This window comes from Petromyzon marinus, chromosome 54 (assembly GCF_048934315.1).
Source record: "Petromyzon marinus isolate PM22_M1 ecotype Great Lakes invasive population chromosome 54, UKy_Petmar_22M1.pri1.0, whole genome shotgun sequence".
NCBI classification, from domain to species: Eukaryota; Metazoa; Chordata; class Hyperoartia; order Petromyzontiformes; family Petromyzontidae; genus Petromyzon; species Petromyzon marinus.
In genome coordinates, this window is record NC_133720.1 from 10,056,830 (window position 1) to 10,070,415 (window position 13,586).

The 13,586-nt window shown below is 43.3% G+C and overlaps 1 protein-coding gene across 4 annotated transcripts; it reads left to right on the forward strand.

Annotated features, from left to right (window-relative positions):
* The first annotated feature begins 3,249 nt into the window (after positions 1 to 3,249).
* Positions 3,250 to 12,503, forward strand: LOC116954255 (uncharacterized). 4 transcript variants are annotated; one of them, XM_076052172.1, is made up of 8 exons: positions 3,250 to 3,725; positions 4,267 to 4,356; positions 5,246 to 5,593; positions 6,192 to 6,271; positions 7,328 to 7,367; positions 8,900 to 9,040; positions 9,778 to 9,877; positions 10,779 to 12,503. In XM_076052172.1, exons 3-8 carry the CDS (start codon positions 5,281 to 5,283, stop codon positions 10,885 to 10,887), a joined length of 783 nt encoding a protein of 260 aa, XP_075908287.1. In that variant the 5' UTR covers positions 3,250 to 3,725; positions 4,267 to 4,356; positions 5,246 to 5,280; the 3' UTR covers positions 10,888 to 12,503. The 4 variants fall into 4 exon arrangements, with proteins under 4 accessions (XP_075908287.1, XP_075908286.1, XP_075908285.1 ...); XM_076052171.1 differs by having other exon boundaries at positions 3,259 to 3,756; positions 5,184 to 5,593; XM_076052170.1 differs by having other exon boundaries at positions 3,259 to 3,725; positions 5,184 to 5,593.
* The last annotated feature ends 1,083 nt before the right edge of the window (positions 12,504 to 13,586 follow it).

The following is a 13,586-nucleotide window of genomic DNA, read 5'->3' on the forward strand; positions in this document are numbered from 1 at the left end:
ATTCTCAGCACAATACTCGACCACAATATGTCGTTTGATCACCACGTGCAAAATATAGTTAGGTCCTGCAATTTTAACATCAGGGCTGTACAACACATTCGCCAATATTGAGTGGTGACGTAGCCAACACGGTGGCGTGTAGCATTGTATCGACGAGGCTCGATTATTGTAACTGACTACGGGACGTTTGGAATAAAACATTACAAATCTGTAGCATGTACAAAATTATTTGGCAAGTGTCGTGACGGGTACTTCAAGATCCAACCATGCCCATCTAGTGCTCGCTGAGCTGAATTGGCTTCCAGTTGCTGAACGAATTCATGATAAGGTTGCACTTATTACACACAAAGTGCTTACCATAAATGAACAACAATACATTGCTGTAGTTACATTGGAGAAACCAAACGACATGTCTCGGACTGCATCTGTGAACACAAAGCAGACCTAAAACACAGTAGGACCAACACCTCGGCCGTGGCAGATCACTGTTGTAATTCAGTGAGCTCACATGACATTGACTTCTCCAAGACAGAGGTTCTCTGCAAGTCATCTGGCTACCCTGAGAGATTCGTTCATGAGGCTATCCACATAAAAAAACACAGACAATTTCAACCGAGAAGATGGATTCTGGCTTAGCAATCATTGGAAGGATTTGATGAACCATTTTGGGTCTTAATTGATTGTGTTCACGCTTACGGTGACTTTCAGACCGCATTCCATTATCTTCCTCTCCCCCCTCATCTTTGCCGAACATAGATGGACTCGTCCATCGGAACAACTGCTAAAATGCTGACCATGGTGCGAACGTTAAGAAAAAAAAACGCCACTCTTTTCAAATTTTCTTGCTGTGGTTTTCACACCTGATGATTGCTTGTGTTGCAGTCGAAACGTCGTGAGAATTTTATTGTTTTATATATATTTTATTATTTTATTGTTTCCCTTCTACGTGACTTTACCGAAAGATCCAAGAATATGAATCCCTGCAGTCACGAAAGCTTTAAATAAAAAAATTGCTGATCTCGTCAAGGAGCATAAACCATCATGCAAATTCTGGTCATCTGCACAGCAGCTGTTGGCGAACCATCGAACAAAGGTGGTCACTGCATCGCGCACTTTCAGCTGAGCTTCTGCGGTCATCTGCAATGCTCTTCCTTCTGATATTAGGAAGCCACTGGAGCTATGCACTTATAAATAATCTAGATTGAAAACTCATTTCTTTAGAACTGCTTTTTGTGTTTAGTCTGTTGCCCTTTCCCCGCACCTCCGATTAGCACGGTTGGCTACGTACGGTGCAAAAAAAAATCAAAATCCATAATTTTATATTTATCTAGAGCGCCTTGACTCAAGGCACTTAATGTAGTTTAAAAAACGGTAAAAGAATATAATCAGTTATATGGCAGGGGCATTCAAGGATTGAGGAATGAGTGACTGTGATAGAAGGGTACTTAGGGATCATGAAAGGGGAGGGAAGGGATGGGAAGGAGTGGAGGGGCGAGGGGAGGGAAGAGAATGGGCGATAGAGAAGAGGTGAGCTTTAACTTGTTACCTGACATCAAGGTCAGCCATAAATTTAGTTTGTTGTCCATCCCCCGCACCTCCGCTTAACTCGTTTGGCTACGCACGTTGCAAAACAAGTTCAACATAGATACAGTAATGGTTATCACCAGATCACGTGGTAGATGGACGCAGTGAGTGAATTCGTGCTCTTGAGCCTGTCAGTCGACCACGATCCCTACCACAGTGACAAACAACCTTGTGCAATTATCTTTAAGAAATGTTTACGGTTAAACATTTTTCAAAATGTTACTTAATTTCCTCCCCAGATAAAGTTTAGACCTGCTTGCCTGTTGGACACGGTTGTTACTGCAGTCGAGTTAGCTAATGGCAGTAAAGGTGAGGTGTTTTGTCCAATCAGGACCGATTATACCCTGACAAATACAATTATGATACGCCATTCACTAAAAATAACATTCGGTTGAAAAAAAACTAATACCGAATTCGTGTTTTATCCATCTGGTTATAAAATAAACATGTGCCATGGACGTGTGTGCAATCCGACAGGGTGTTGAAGCCAGGGCACTAGGTGGGGAGAGGTTGCATTAGCGCCTTTGGCCATGATGGTATCAGAATATTTATTTATACTGGAGGAATCCGATGAGCTTTGAAGCTCTTTTGATTACAGATGTCCAGTCAATGTCTCCATTGTGTTTAGCTAGTAAAAGTGTGACAAGTCCACTGGAGGAATAGGGGTCGTCCATAAATGACGTCACGCGATTTTTGACGATTTTTGACCCCCCCCCCCCCACTTCGTCACACGGCGTCACAAAAAGTCAGACCCTCCTCAAATGTGACGTCACAAAGCTCTGCCCCCCCCCCTCAAAAATATAAAACATGCTTCAAATCGCTTTAAACTATTGTCATTGTAGTGCGTATTTAATGTGGCGCTGCACTCTGATGTTGTAGGAGAAAACATTTATTTAAAAAGTCTAAGTAGAACGTGTTGCCTATATTTATTTAAAGTTGCGCACTTTGATGTGACGTCACATTTCTCAACACCCCCCCCTCGTCACACATCGTCACAAATGTCTGACTCCTCCCCCTCCCCCCAGGTGCGTGACGTCATTTATGGACAGCCCCATAGAGAAAAATGGCACTAAACGTGGGAAAATTGTAAACATTCACTCAAGGCAGCGTGTAAAACACCACATTAAAACATACTGTCACAGGAAAAAAAAACATAAAGTTTTTTTTGTTAAGTACTGTAACACAACCATCCTTGGTGGCAATTGCCATTAAAGCCAATGGACCAACTGACCGTGATCAGTTTGGCCGCCGAAGTCTAAACCGCAGGCGTCGTCCGGAGCTCAACGTGGAGATGACCGCCATTTGATAGCAGGCGCCAGCGCGTGCAGCCGGCGCGTGCGTGCCGCTGATTGGCTCAGAGTCGGCCGCCGTTAATCCAATCGCTACAAAGGAAGCGCCGACCCGCCCCCACGACAAAGATCCCCCGTTATAGCCTTCACAGACTGTTTTGTTGTTGTTGTGGCAAGCGCTGTAAGCCAGCACCTATGAAAGCCGGCACGGGACATGTGGCCAGCAACCACGCCGGACCGCCTTTGTCTCCCAAGTGCCGATGTTTTTGTTTGTTTACACACCGCACCAGGCGCTCGTTTAAGGCTGAGTCGACCTGGGGGGGAGGCCCACGACCTGTTCAGGACAATCGTTCACCGGTGTTTTGGCACGCGAGCCGAGGAATCGAAACTCAGCGTCGGCCGAGTTGCTAACCGCTGCGCCACCGCTCCCTCCTCCCCCCCCCCCATGAGCACGTGACGCGCCTTCACCCAATGGGTGTCGTCTGCGTGCGGGGGGGGGGCAAACATTTGCCGCCATTATTGAATGGTGGGCGCGCGGCGTGCTCGGGTTCCCGCCTTCACGAGTGCAAACTCACCTCACGAGCGCTGGTTGTGAACGGAATTTTTAAAGTTATCGATAACGACGACGACGTGTTTTTTTTGTTTTTTACTACCGTGTTATTGTGACACGCGCAAAACCCAAAACCTGCGGAGCCGTGAAGCGAAGTTAACGGAGACGTTAACAAATAAAAAAAAACGAGAGAGGCATTCGTGCGAAAGTTTTGTTGGCCCCTCGCAGCGGCCGCAAACTTGTGTACCAGCAATCGTAAACTCGCACAAAGGAGAAAAAAATAACATTACTGACGCTTACGGGTGAGTTCGTCGAAGAATAGAATAGTGAAACGTGAGTAGGAACGAGCCGTTGCAAAAAAAACAAACAAACGCGTGAACGTTACTTTTTTGTTTTAATGTAGTGCAAGATTGTAATGTTTAGGCTTGGGGTATCAAACTACTGTTGTATTTGTTCGTTCGCTAACAATATCCGTGAGGTATTTTTTGGTGGGTTAAATATGCACGTGTTGTTAAACCCCGCCATAGGTAATTAAAAGTCGATGTTCGCCACGGAAACGAAACGTGCCAGGTACTTGGTTTAGCGCACCGGTGTGTAGGAGAGTAAACCACGCGAAACGTTTGTGCTACGAAAGGCCATTGCCCGAAACGTCGCCATTTATTTGAAGATCTCACACACAACACACGGTGCTCTTGACGAATGTGTTGAGTGTGTGATTATTTTTTTAAATATATAAAAATATATATTTGCGGGCACATTTTGTCGTTTTTAAGAGGTCGAGTACAGTAGAATGACGGCTTTGCCTGCACTGTCCCCGTGTGTCGCCCCCACGTGTTCGCGCAGGAGCCTGTAGCACCTGGGACGCGCGGCACGGCCACACGCGATCCAGGCTCTGCCCCAGCTTCGCTTCCGAGATCGGCGGCCACATTCCGGGTGATATGTGGGCATATGTGCCTTGGACGGCAGTACAGGATATCGGTTTATAGTATTATAACTTAATTTGTGCGTGTTTTTTTTTTAAACCGGTTATCAAATTACTGGTAACGTTAAACGTGTGAAGAATGTGCACTGAATGCCTACTTTATCGAGGTAGATATTGGCACGTAAATAAACATTGAAGAACCCTATCATTTAGGGGTGTTTATATATAAAAAAGTAACGTTTGATGCATTTTGTACATTGCATGTGAAGTCTTAACATTGGCAGTGCAGTCACGGCGGATTCTGGCCATTCTTAACTTCCTTTCATCTTGACCTTTGTCCACGTTTTACTTGCTATTTACACGGCTCATCGATTAATTAGGCCCATTTTCCCAAAACTTAAGTCTCAAAATATCGACGTAATTTCACGGTGAAGTTTTGTTAAAATTTAATCATCTTTACGAAAGTGCCCCCTACTTTATCAGACGGCAGAGAGCTAGTTTGACTTGTATGTCATTTGTTAGCCGGATGATCCTGTTTAGCCAGCTTGCCAGGCTATATTTTACAAGGCAGATCCGTGGTGCCTTGTGAACAGAGCAACAAGAAAACAAAGGCAAATATCATTGTTGCAGACAATAAATGCAGGGTCCCTACTAGGTATTTGTAATTGTGAACAAAGCAAAAAAATATGCCAGTGTCTTTATAATCGTCGACTTATCCCAGTATTCGAACTCATGCTATTAGCATTGCTGGTTCTATTGACACAGACACCAGCCCACTCATTATCAGCGTTAGAGATGTTATCAGCTGACATTTTTGTTTTGGTTCTGTTGTCCCTAGCACGGTTAACGTGAATTACTCAGCAGCGCTCGATCGGGGAGTAACAATCCTTGGAATTCTAGGAGGAGCGCTAGCCGAGTCCCTGTGGCTGCGGGCGATGGCGTGTTCCAGCCCCCGGAATGGGAACTTCGCGGATAATCGCCAGGGGCTGGCATGTTCCGGCCCACGGAATGGGAACTTTGCGGATGATCGCCAGGGGCTGGCGTGTTCCGGCCCACGGAATGGGAACTTTGCGGATGATCGCCAGGGGCTGGCGTGTTCCGGCCCACGGAATGGGAACTTTGCGGATGATCGCCAGCGGCTGCTCTCACGTCCAGAGACAAGCGGCTGCCAGCCACTGTCGTCTGCCGACGGCTCTCGAATGGAGCACAACGCGACAGCAGACGCCAAGGGACCACAAGTGTCCCCTGGTAGGAGTGTGGCAATCGACATTTGAATTGTCTTTGGGAATGATAAAAATGTCGTTCTCCAATTCATGACAACATTTCCGCTCGTGCCTGATGAGCTGCTGCTGTGGGGAGACCATGTTACTTGTAATTTCAAACAGGTTAAAGTTTCAGTCAGAAGGTCAACTACGTTCATAACCCCTCTGGCATCGATAAAACAGCTACCAATTTGTGGAAAAACAACAGCTGTATTGTCCAATGGAAACACTGGTCTCCGTGGTAGGAATTTGTAATTTCCTGAGGTGGGTCTGGTGGCTCGGAGTGTTGAGCCAACAGCGCTGAAATTCTGCGTTTAAATTCTGCGTTTAAATATGGGTTCCAGCCACTTGGAATTAAAACGCGCTTCTCATTTGTAGTAAGTTGAGGGTCACAAATGACTGCACGAAAAAAACATAAAAGTTTGGTTCTGTGCTTAAGTTGGATAAATTCCAGCTCTGAGCATTAAAAATATCACTTTCACGGTCACATGCAACAAGCAATACTCTCACAGCACAGTGTGTAAGAATGTGGTGGTCTGTATTTTGAATTGAGTTTTGATATTTAGCTTTTTTCCAATCAACAGACACAGCCTTGGAGGAATGCGTTTACACAGAGCAAGACATTCGGCGGAAAATATTCATGGATCGGCGGGCAAAAGCTAAGGTGCTTGAAAGTATTGTGCCTGTGAAAAAAATATTCTGAAGTCAAATCATTACACATTTAATAAACACAATGGGTGGCAGTGTGACGCAGTGGCGGTAACACATGTGCCTCACGGCCAGAAGGGACCTGGGTTCTATTCCCTATACAGGTATTCCTTGATTTCCGAACGTTGGGTTTTCGGAAATTTCGCGTTAATGAATTGACAAATTACAGACACTTTTCGATTAACGAAATTGAATTTCCGCATTTACGAAATTTCACTGCGGCCACGCGGCGTGAGATCATTAAATTAACCACCTAGGAGGCTATGGGATCGATCAGCCACAGCGTCACAGTGTCGTCACGGTGTCCCCACGGTGCAACAGCAACACGTCCACAGCACCTTTCCAGTCCATTCCAACATGCAGGTCTTTTAGCGAGTTCCCTGAAGAGGATTTTTTGTATTAACTATTATTCAATCGTTTTAATATTTATGTTCATTATTATTGTTTTGTATTGTGAAAAGTGATATAGGTCTATAATTTTAGGCAAGGGGTAGAGTTGGAATAATGGTCTGAAACATCCCTAGTTTTCAGTACTCCGTGGATGGCAAAAGCCGTTAAGATTTCCGACATTTTGTTTTTTCGCCTGTCCTTTTTGAAGAATGCATCCCTTCCGTAAATTTAGGGATTCCTGTATAGGTGCCTTTCCGTGTGGATTGTGTACATTCTCCCCCTACTGTTCTGCATGGGTTTTCTCCGGATTTCCTCCCACACCTAAAGAAAACTTAGTGTCACACTGGCAAGGGCCGGAGCCTGCCATTTATGAACAATTCCCTGCGTGTTGCTCAACGTCATTCCCCTGCTGCAAAAAAAACTTGGTAGGACCCTCCTCAAGGTGTCTTTTGACTCGGCGATGAGGCTTTCCTAAGTTAAACTAAATACACTTTAAGACTCCAGCTGTATGTTTGGATCCCAATAACGGTCCACATCTATGGGAAATCGTGGAACGTACGTTTAAAATGGGTTGTATTCACATTCACGGCAAAACTACGTGAATATTTTTTTTCGTTCACAGGCCTTAGTCATCCATGACTGCTTCAGAGATGCCAAGGAAGGTAATTAACACAAATCTGAGGCCAATAACACACACAAGCCTCTGCTGAATTTTACAAAACACTTTCCTAATGTTCCATATACAGTAAAACCTTGGATTGCGAGCATAATTAGTTCTGGAAACGTGTTTGTAATCCAAAGCACTCGTATTTCAAAGCGAATTTCCCCATAAGACATAATGGAAACTCAGATGATTCGTTCCACAACCCACAAATATTAATGTAAAAATGATTAATACAAAATACCTTTTATATTTTTATATAATTTAAATTGAATATAAAGTAATCAAATTTATTAATTAAATTTAATCGTGGCTGGTGTGGGGGAGACAAGAGAGGAGAGGAGGGTTATTGTGTAGGACGACTTTCACTGTCACTAACGGAATCACTGCTATCTGTTGGCTCACTGGAATCTTTTTCTTTTTGTGCGACTTTAACAAGGAACCTATCCAATGACACTTGCTTTTGCCTCCTTTTGAGGACTTCGTGGAAATGTGACATTGCAATGTCGTTAAACAGATTAATCGCTCGCACTGCTACAGCCTTATTCGGGTGGTGCTTTTCTAAAGAACAGTCACTACACTTGGACACAAAAAAATGCTTTACGCACACACGTGGTCACAACACTATAGTACTGTAGTGAACAGTATACGCTCGCACAGATGTTGACTATACGAGTGAGGCACGCCGACTGAAACCGAGCATGGGAGACGATTACCCACAATCCCGCAGCGAGAGAGAGAAGAACCATCGGCTCAGTTGTGATCACGTGACGCTCGGCAGACAAAGCGTATACGTACTACTCGTATTGCAAGACCCTCGCTCGATTATCAAGTTAAAATTTATTTAAAAAATTTGCTCGTCTTGCAAAACACTCGTAGACCAAGTTACTCGCAATCCAAGGTTTTACTGTATTTTATTAAAAACAAACGTTTCTGCTTGAAACGTGACTTTTACTGGTAGGAACGAAGTTGTAAACTGAGTGTACCAGCCTGCAATAGATTAATGTGTCCGTCCGTCCGTCCCCTTTCAATACTTTAACGAAGTGAAATCTCGTGCTGTTGGGTGTAAAATCAGCAATAGACAGCGCAGAGACTTGTCCTACCAGCCCACCCTGCAGGGACCTGTTTATATTTCAATTGGGTTTTATTTCGCGTGAAAGTAATCAGAATGTGTTTATTTTACACTTTTTATATTATCGGATTTGCCTCAATGTTATTTTCAATATCGGTAAAGCTCGAAGCATTCGGTTGTGTTCATATCTTTTGCTGGCCTTATGCTAATTGTAAAAAAGATAAACTTTTCCTGTAATACTGTAAAGAAGAGTGGCTGTTGACTTCCCACAAAGTGATACTTGTTTAGTCATCACCAGAGTTGATGATGGGCTGATGGGATAATGAGCGAATGCTGAATATATTCTCATATTCTACGTGTATTGTGTGTTTTTACATATCTTGTAAAGCACAGTGAACCCCCTTGTTCAATTCATTGTAAATTTTCTTTTAACTGTTTCGTAAATGTGTGTTGACGTACAGGAGCTGCGATTCCCAGTGAGCACCGTGCGTCCCATAATACGCTGGGTCACGCGTCGCCGCTGGACTGCCTTTACGGCTATTTGAGCCTGGCGACGGCACCGGTGCAGGTTGGAGATGCGGAAGACATTCCCACAAAGAATGGTACAGTTCCTTCATTATAGGTCCCCGTGTTTAACAACACCAACAAGAACAACAACGCAATAACAACAACATAGGATTATTAAAAAATGTTTTGAAAACTAACTAAACTTTGTGAAATATTTTCTGTGTTTTCTGAACAATAACTCTTGCCAAAAATTGCGATACTTTACTGTATTGTCTATTCGTGTTACAAAGCAGTGCGATGACTAGCAGCATGTGCTTCAATGTGACCGTGCAATCACTTAATATTTTTTATATATGAACTCAAACTTTTTTTTATTTTACAAGGTAAGGCCCACTGAGCTAAATGGCTCTTTTTCAGAAGCAACCTGGCCACAAGTGATAGCTCAATGAAGTGGCTTATGTGGAAATGTATAGCAGCAGCCAAATTACTCTTAAGGGCACATTGATTCTAAATGTGGAGAGAAAAACCGGAGGACCTGGAGAAAAACCCACACGACCACGGGGAGAGCACGCAAACTCCAATAATTACAGGCGTCAGGATCGGGATTGAATCCACGACCTGTATACCAGGCGGGGTAGTTAACGTCTCCCAAAATGTATGCCAGTTGTGTTATCGGCATCATGCTATTTGGAAATCCCACAGCATAGAGCCTTATGCTTTCGCAAAAGAGGCCGCGCAAAGAGATTTTTTCACCGAACTTCTCTATTGAAACCCTTCTGTGTTGCTGTTGCTGCTGCGTGCCTGTGCGTGTGCGACTGCCTTCTCAAGGCAGGATCGTCTACTCGCGTGAGCTTCTGCTTAACTATCTGTACAGCCCCCTCTGCTGGGTCAAGCTCTCCCTGCCCAAGTACGACGTGGTGCTTAACAAGCCGGTGAGCATTGTCATAAAGTCCCATCGCCATGCGATGATGCGGCCGTGCTGCGTTGGCTTTCAGTTGCCGAACTAATACATTATATGAGGCCTCTCTCATTATGCAAAGTACTTGCCGCAAATTAACCACAATACCTTGCTCATCTCATCAAGGAGCATAAAGCATCACGCGAACTCCGGTTAGCCTCGCAGTGGCTTTTGGCTATTGAACAAAGCCATTCGCTGCAGCACGCGCTTCAAGGTGCGCTTCTGTGCCCGTCTGGAACGCTCTTCCTTTCCATATTAGGAAGCCACTGGACCTATGCACTTTTAAATATAGATTGAAAACGAATCTTTTTTGCACTGTTTTTTGTGTTTAATTTGTTGTCCTTCCCCCCCACCTCCGATTAGCGCGGTTGGATACGTACGGTGCAAAAAAAGTTCTACATAAATTTACCAAGTACATAAAGCTTTTAAATAAATAAACTAAGCCTACGTTTCGACTACGATATAATAAATAACAATCTGTTTTACAAAGGTACTCACCAGTGAGTTGTCCAGCATTCTAAGTTGATTGCAGAGAAGCAGTGGGGCCGTTTAGAGTGCAGTATACAGTAGTGCAATACTGTATGTACAGACTGCCGCGAGCACCACCACTTCTGCAGCATCCTGAAGATCAACAACAACAGATCTACGATAAGCGCACGGCAAGATGTCGGTGGCTGTCGGAATTTTTACGGATACGTGAAGGAAGAATTGTGTTGTCGTCTATGACAGATGCCGGTTATTAGAGCGTTCCGAATGGTAAAGTGGCGGATAACAAAGCGTGTTTTGCTGTAGTTTACTCCTGATAAGAGTGTGCGGATTTCTTGAAGTTGATGTAATTGATGTATATATATTTTTTCTTATCTCTTCCAACACAGCATGGACATGCACTGGAGATCAAAGGCTCGAGCTCTTGAACACTTGCACCGCTTGGTCCACACCAATGTGCATCGGTGTGGCGCTTTGCTCTGTCACGTTTTCCCGTAAAGGTGAAGCATTTTTGTGGAAAAGATTGACTTGCGTTTTTTTAGTGCCGTTCAGTTCGAATCCATATCCTAGTTTAGAACTGAAAATGTACGAAGTCTTCTTGGTTCTTTCGGTAAATTCACGTAGAAGGGAAATAATGAAATAATAAAAATTAAACAAAATAAAATTCTCACGACGTTTCGGCCACAACACAAGTAGCCTTCCTCAGGTGAAGAAACAACTGTCGGAAAGACAGCGCTCCAATGAACACTGCTAAGCTTGGCAGCGTCTTTTAAGCTGGGTGGGAGGGGCAGAGCGCCTTGACAAAGGAGTTTACATATCAACAGAAGAATTTAGCATTGAAGTAGCTGTGTTAATGTGATAGATTAGCAGGATGTTAAAGTCAGTAGCATGTAACTGGGAGATCAGCATGATAAAACAATAAAATTATCATGACGTTTCCACTGCAACACAAGCAATCATCATCAGCTAATGTTAGCTAACGTTAAAAATAACTGCTACTTTTTTCAAATTTTCTTGCTGTGGTTTTCACACCTGATGATGATTGCTTGTGTTGCAGTCGAAACGCCGTAATAATTTTATTGTTTTATATTTTTTATTTTATTGTTTCCCTTCTACGTGACTTTACCAAAAGAACCAAGAATATGAATACCATATAGTAAACTGATAAAAAACTAAAATATAAACTACATCAATATTATCAATGAACTCAATATACTCTCCAATCAGCTGAGCTACTAACAATAAGTTATTATACATTACAATGTTTACTATATGGTATTCATTATATAGTGTAGTGTATACCCAGTTACTTTATGTTAATAGCTCAGCTTATTGGAGAATATATTGAGTACATTGATTATATTGATGTAGTTTATATTTAGTTCTTTCACATCGGTTTATTGTATGATAGTTCGGTAGTTGCAGTTATTTAGCGTCAATATACTAAATGCCTCTGTTGATATATAAACTCTGACTTTAACATAGCTACTTCCGTGACCAGTTACATACTAATCCCTCACACTAACATGCTAATCTCCCAGTTACATGCTAATTTCTGACTTTAACATCCTGCTAATCTCTCACATTAACACAGCTACTTCAATGCTAAATTCTTCTGTTGATATGCAAGCTCCTTTGTCAAGGCGCTCTGCTCCTCCCACCCAGCTTAAAATACGCTTCCAAGCTTAGCAGTGTTCATTGGAGCGCTGTCTTTCCAACAGTTATGTTTCTTCACCTGAGGAAGGCTACTTGTGTTGTGGCCGAAACGTCGTGAGTGTTTTTTATTGGTTTATTTTTATTATTTTATTATTTCCCTTCTTCGTGACTTTACCGAAAGAACCAAGAAGATGAATCCCTGCAGTCACGAAAGCTTTAAATCGAAAAAGTACGAAGTCGTTGAAAACGTAATTTTAACGTAAGTTTGCCGAATGCTTTGCTGCAAAAGTTAATGTTTTTTTTCTGGGAAACACAAAGTGCCGTGTGTTTTTTTCGTATTACAGCTACATATTGTTGGTAGTGGTTCTTGCTTTGTGTTTTTTTGTTGGAACAAAATTGTTTTATGCCTCGTGGAAGTGACAAAAAAACAATAAATAGTTTGTTGAAACTTGTGAAAACCGCATGCGTTGCTTGAGTTTAGAATAATTTTCTCGTTTCAATTGCGGCGTACGTTTCATACATTCCGGTGAGCGTTCTGCGTTATTTTGTAACTTTTTAGTATTTCCCTGCTTATTTGCACAGGCGCGGAATTTCACGTCTCGTCTCTGCAAAACAAACTACTGAGTGAAGTGTCTCGAGAAAAAAGACGTGCATGAGGAAATGTGTTGATAATTTGCCGTAAAATGAAGAAAGATATATTTCTTATTATATACTTGACTAGCAGCATGCACGTCCTTTGTACGTGACCCGTATGATGGCGTACACTACTAGGGTGGAGAGTGGGTAGGCTGGAGGCGCGACTTCAGTGCCATATTCGAATCCGGCCCAACGCTGTGGGATGTGGGTGACCTACGCTCACCCCAGCCGGGAAGTCGGCCAGCCAGCAAAACGTTATTCTCATAGTATGATACATTGGTTTCTGCACATAAATTGGAAGGGTTTTTACAACGGACCTGAGTTGTCATTTCTTATTTTGTCATTAATCCTCCAATAACCCTGCACCATTCCTTCTGTAAAAACATGTTTGATCATTGCTTCAAGTATTGATAACATAGTATACATTTTTATGTTTGAATATTTTTGGGGTTTGGGTGATTAAACTCCCTCGGTTCCTAAAACTGTAGTGCTGTGGGATATTGCCCTGACGGCACCTAAAATTCTATCCACCAACTGCACTTCAAAAATCTTAATTTTCTTTGAGACAAGGCACCTTCTACAAGTACTTTTAGGCAGGAAAACCTCCCACGGTGCATCAAACCCTACTTGCTGTACTCCCTCCTACTCTTTGTGCTACATCACTCCTGGAGGTGTGCATCTCACGCAAGCGATGGCCCCCATCGCTGTGTAGTCCATCTAAGTGGCGGAGACGCCAACGTGGCGTCTGTGCCAGGCTCGGTGCACTGTGAGGCCACGTGAAGTGTTGAAGGCTCGCTGCCGGCAGGAGGTCACGGGACAGATTCAGGTGCCATGGGTTGACCGACTGAGATGACTGGCGGGTGCACCACCTGTGCCCCCTATTGTACCAACTTGCTGCGGTATAG

Bases quoted from the DNA above. Each gene is read 5' to 3' on its own strand.
- LOC116954255 (XM_076052172.1), top strand. From the start codon at position 5,281: ATGGCGTGTTCCAGCCCCCGGAATGGGAACTTCGCGGATAATCGCCAG. The intron at 5,594-6,191 runs GTAGGAGTGTGG...TCCAATCAACAG, and splicing joins GGGACCACAAGTGTCCCCTG to ACACAGCCTTGGAGGAATGC. The intron at 9,041-9,777 runs GTACAGTTCCTT...TTCTCAAGGCAG, and splicing joins AGACATTCCCACAAAGAATG to GATCGTCTACTCGCGTGAGC.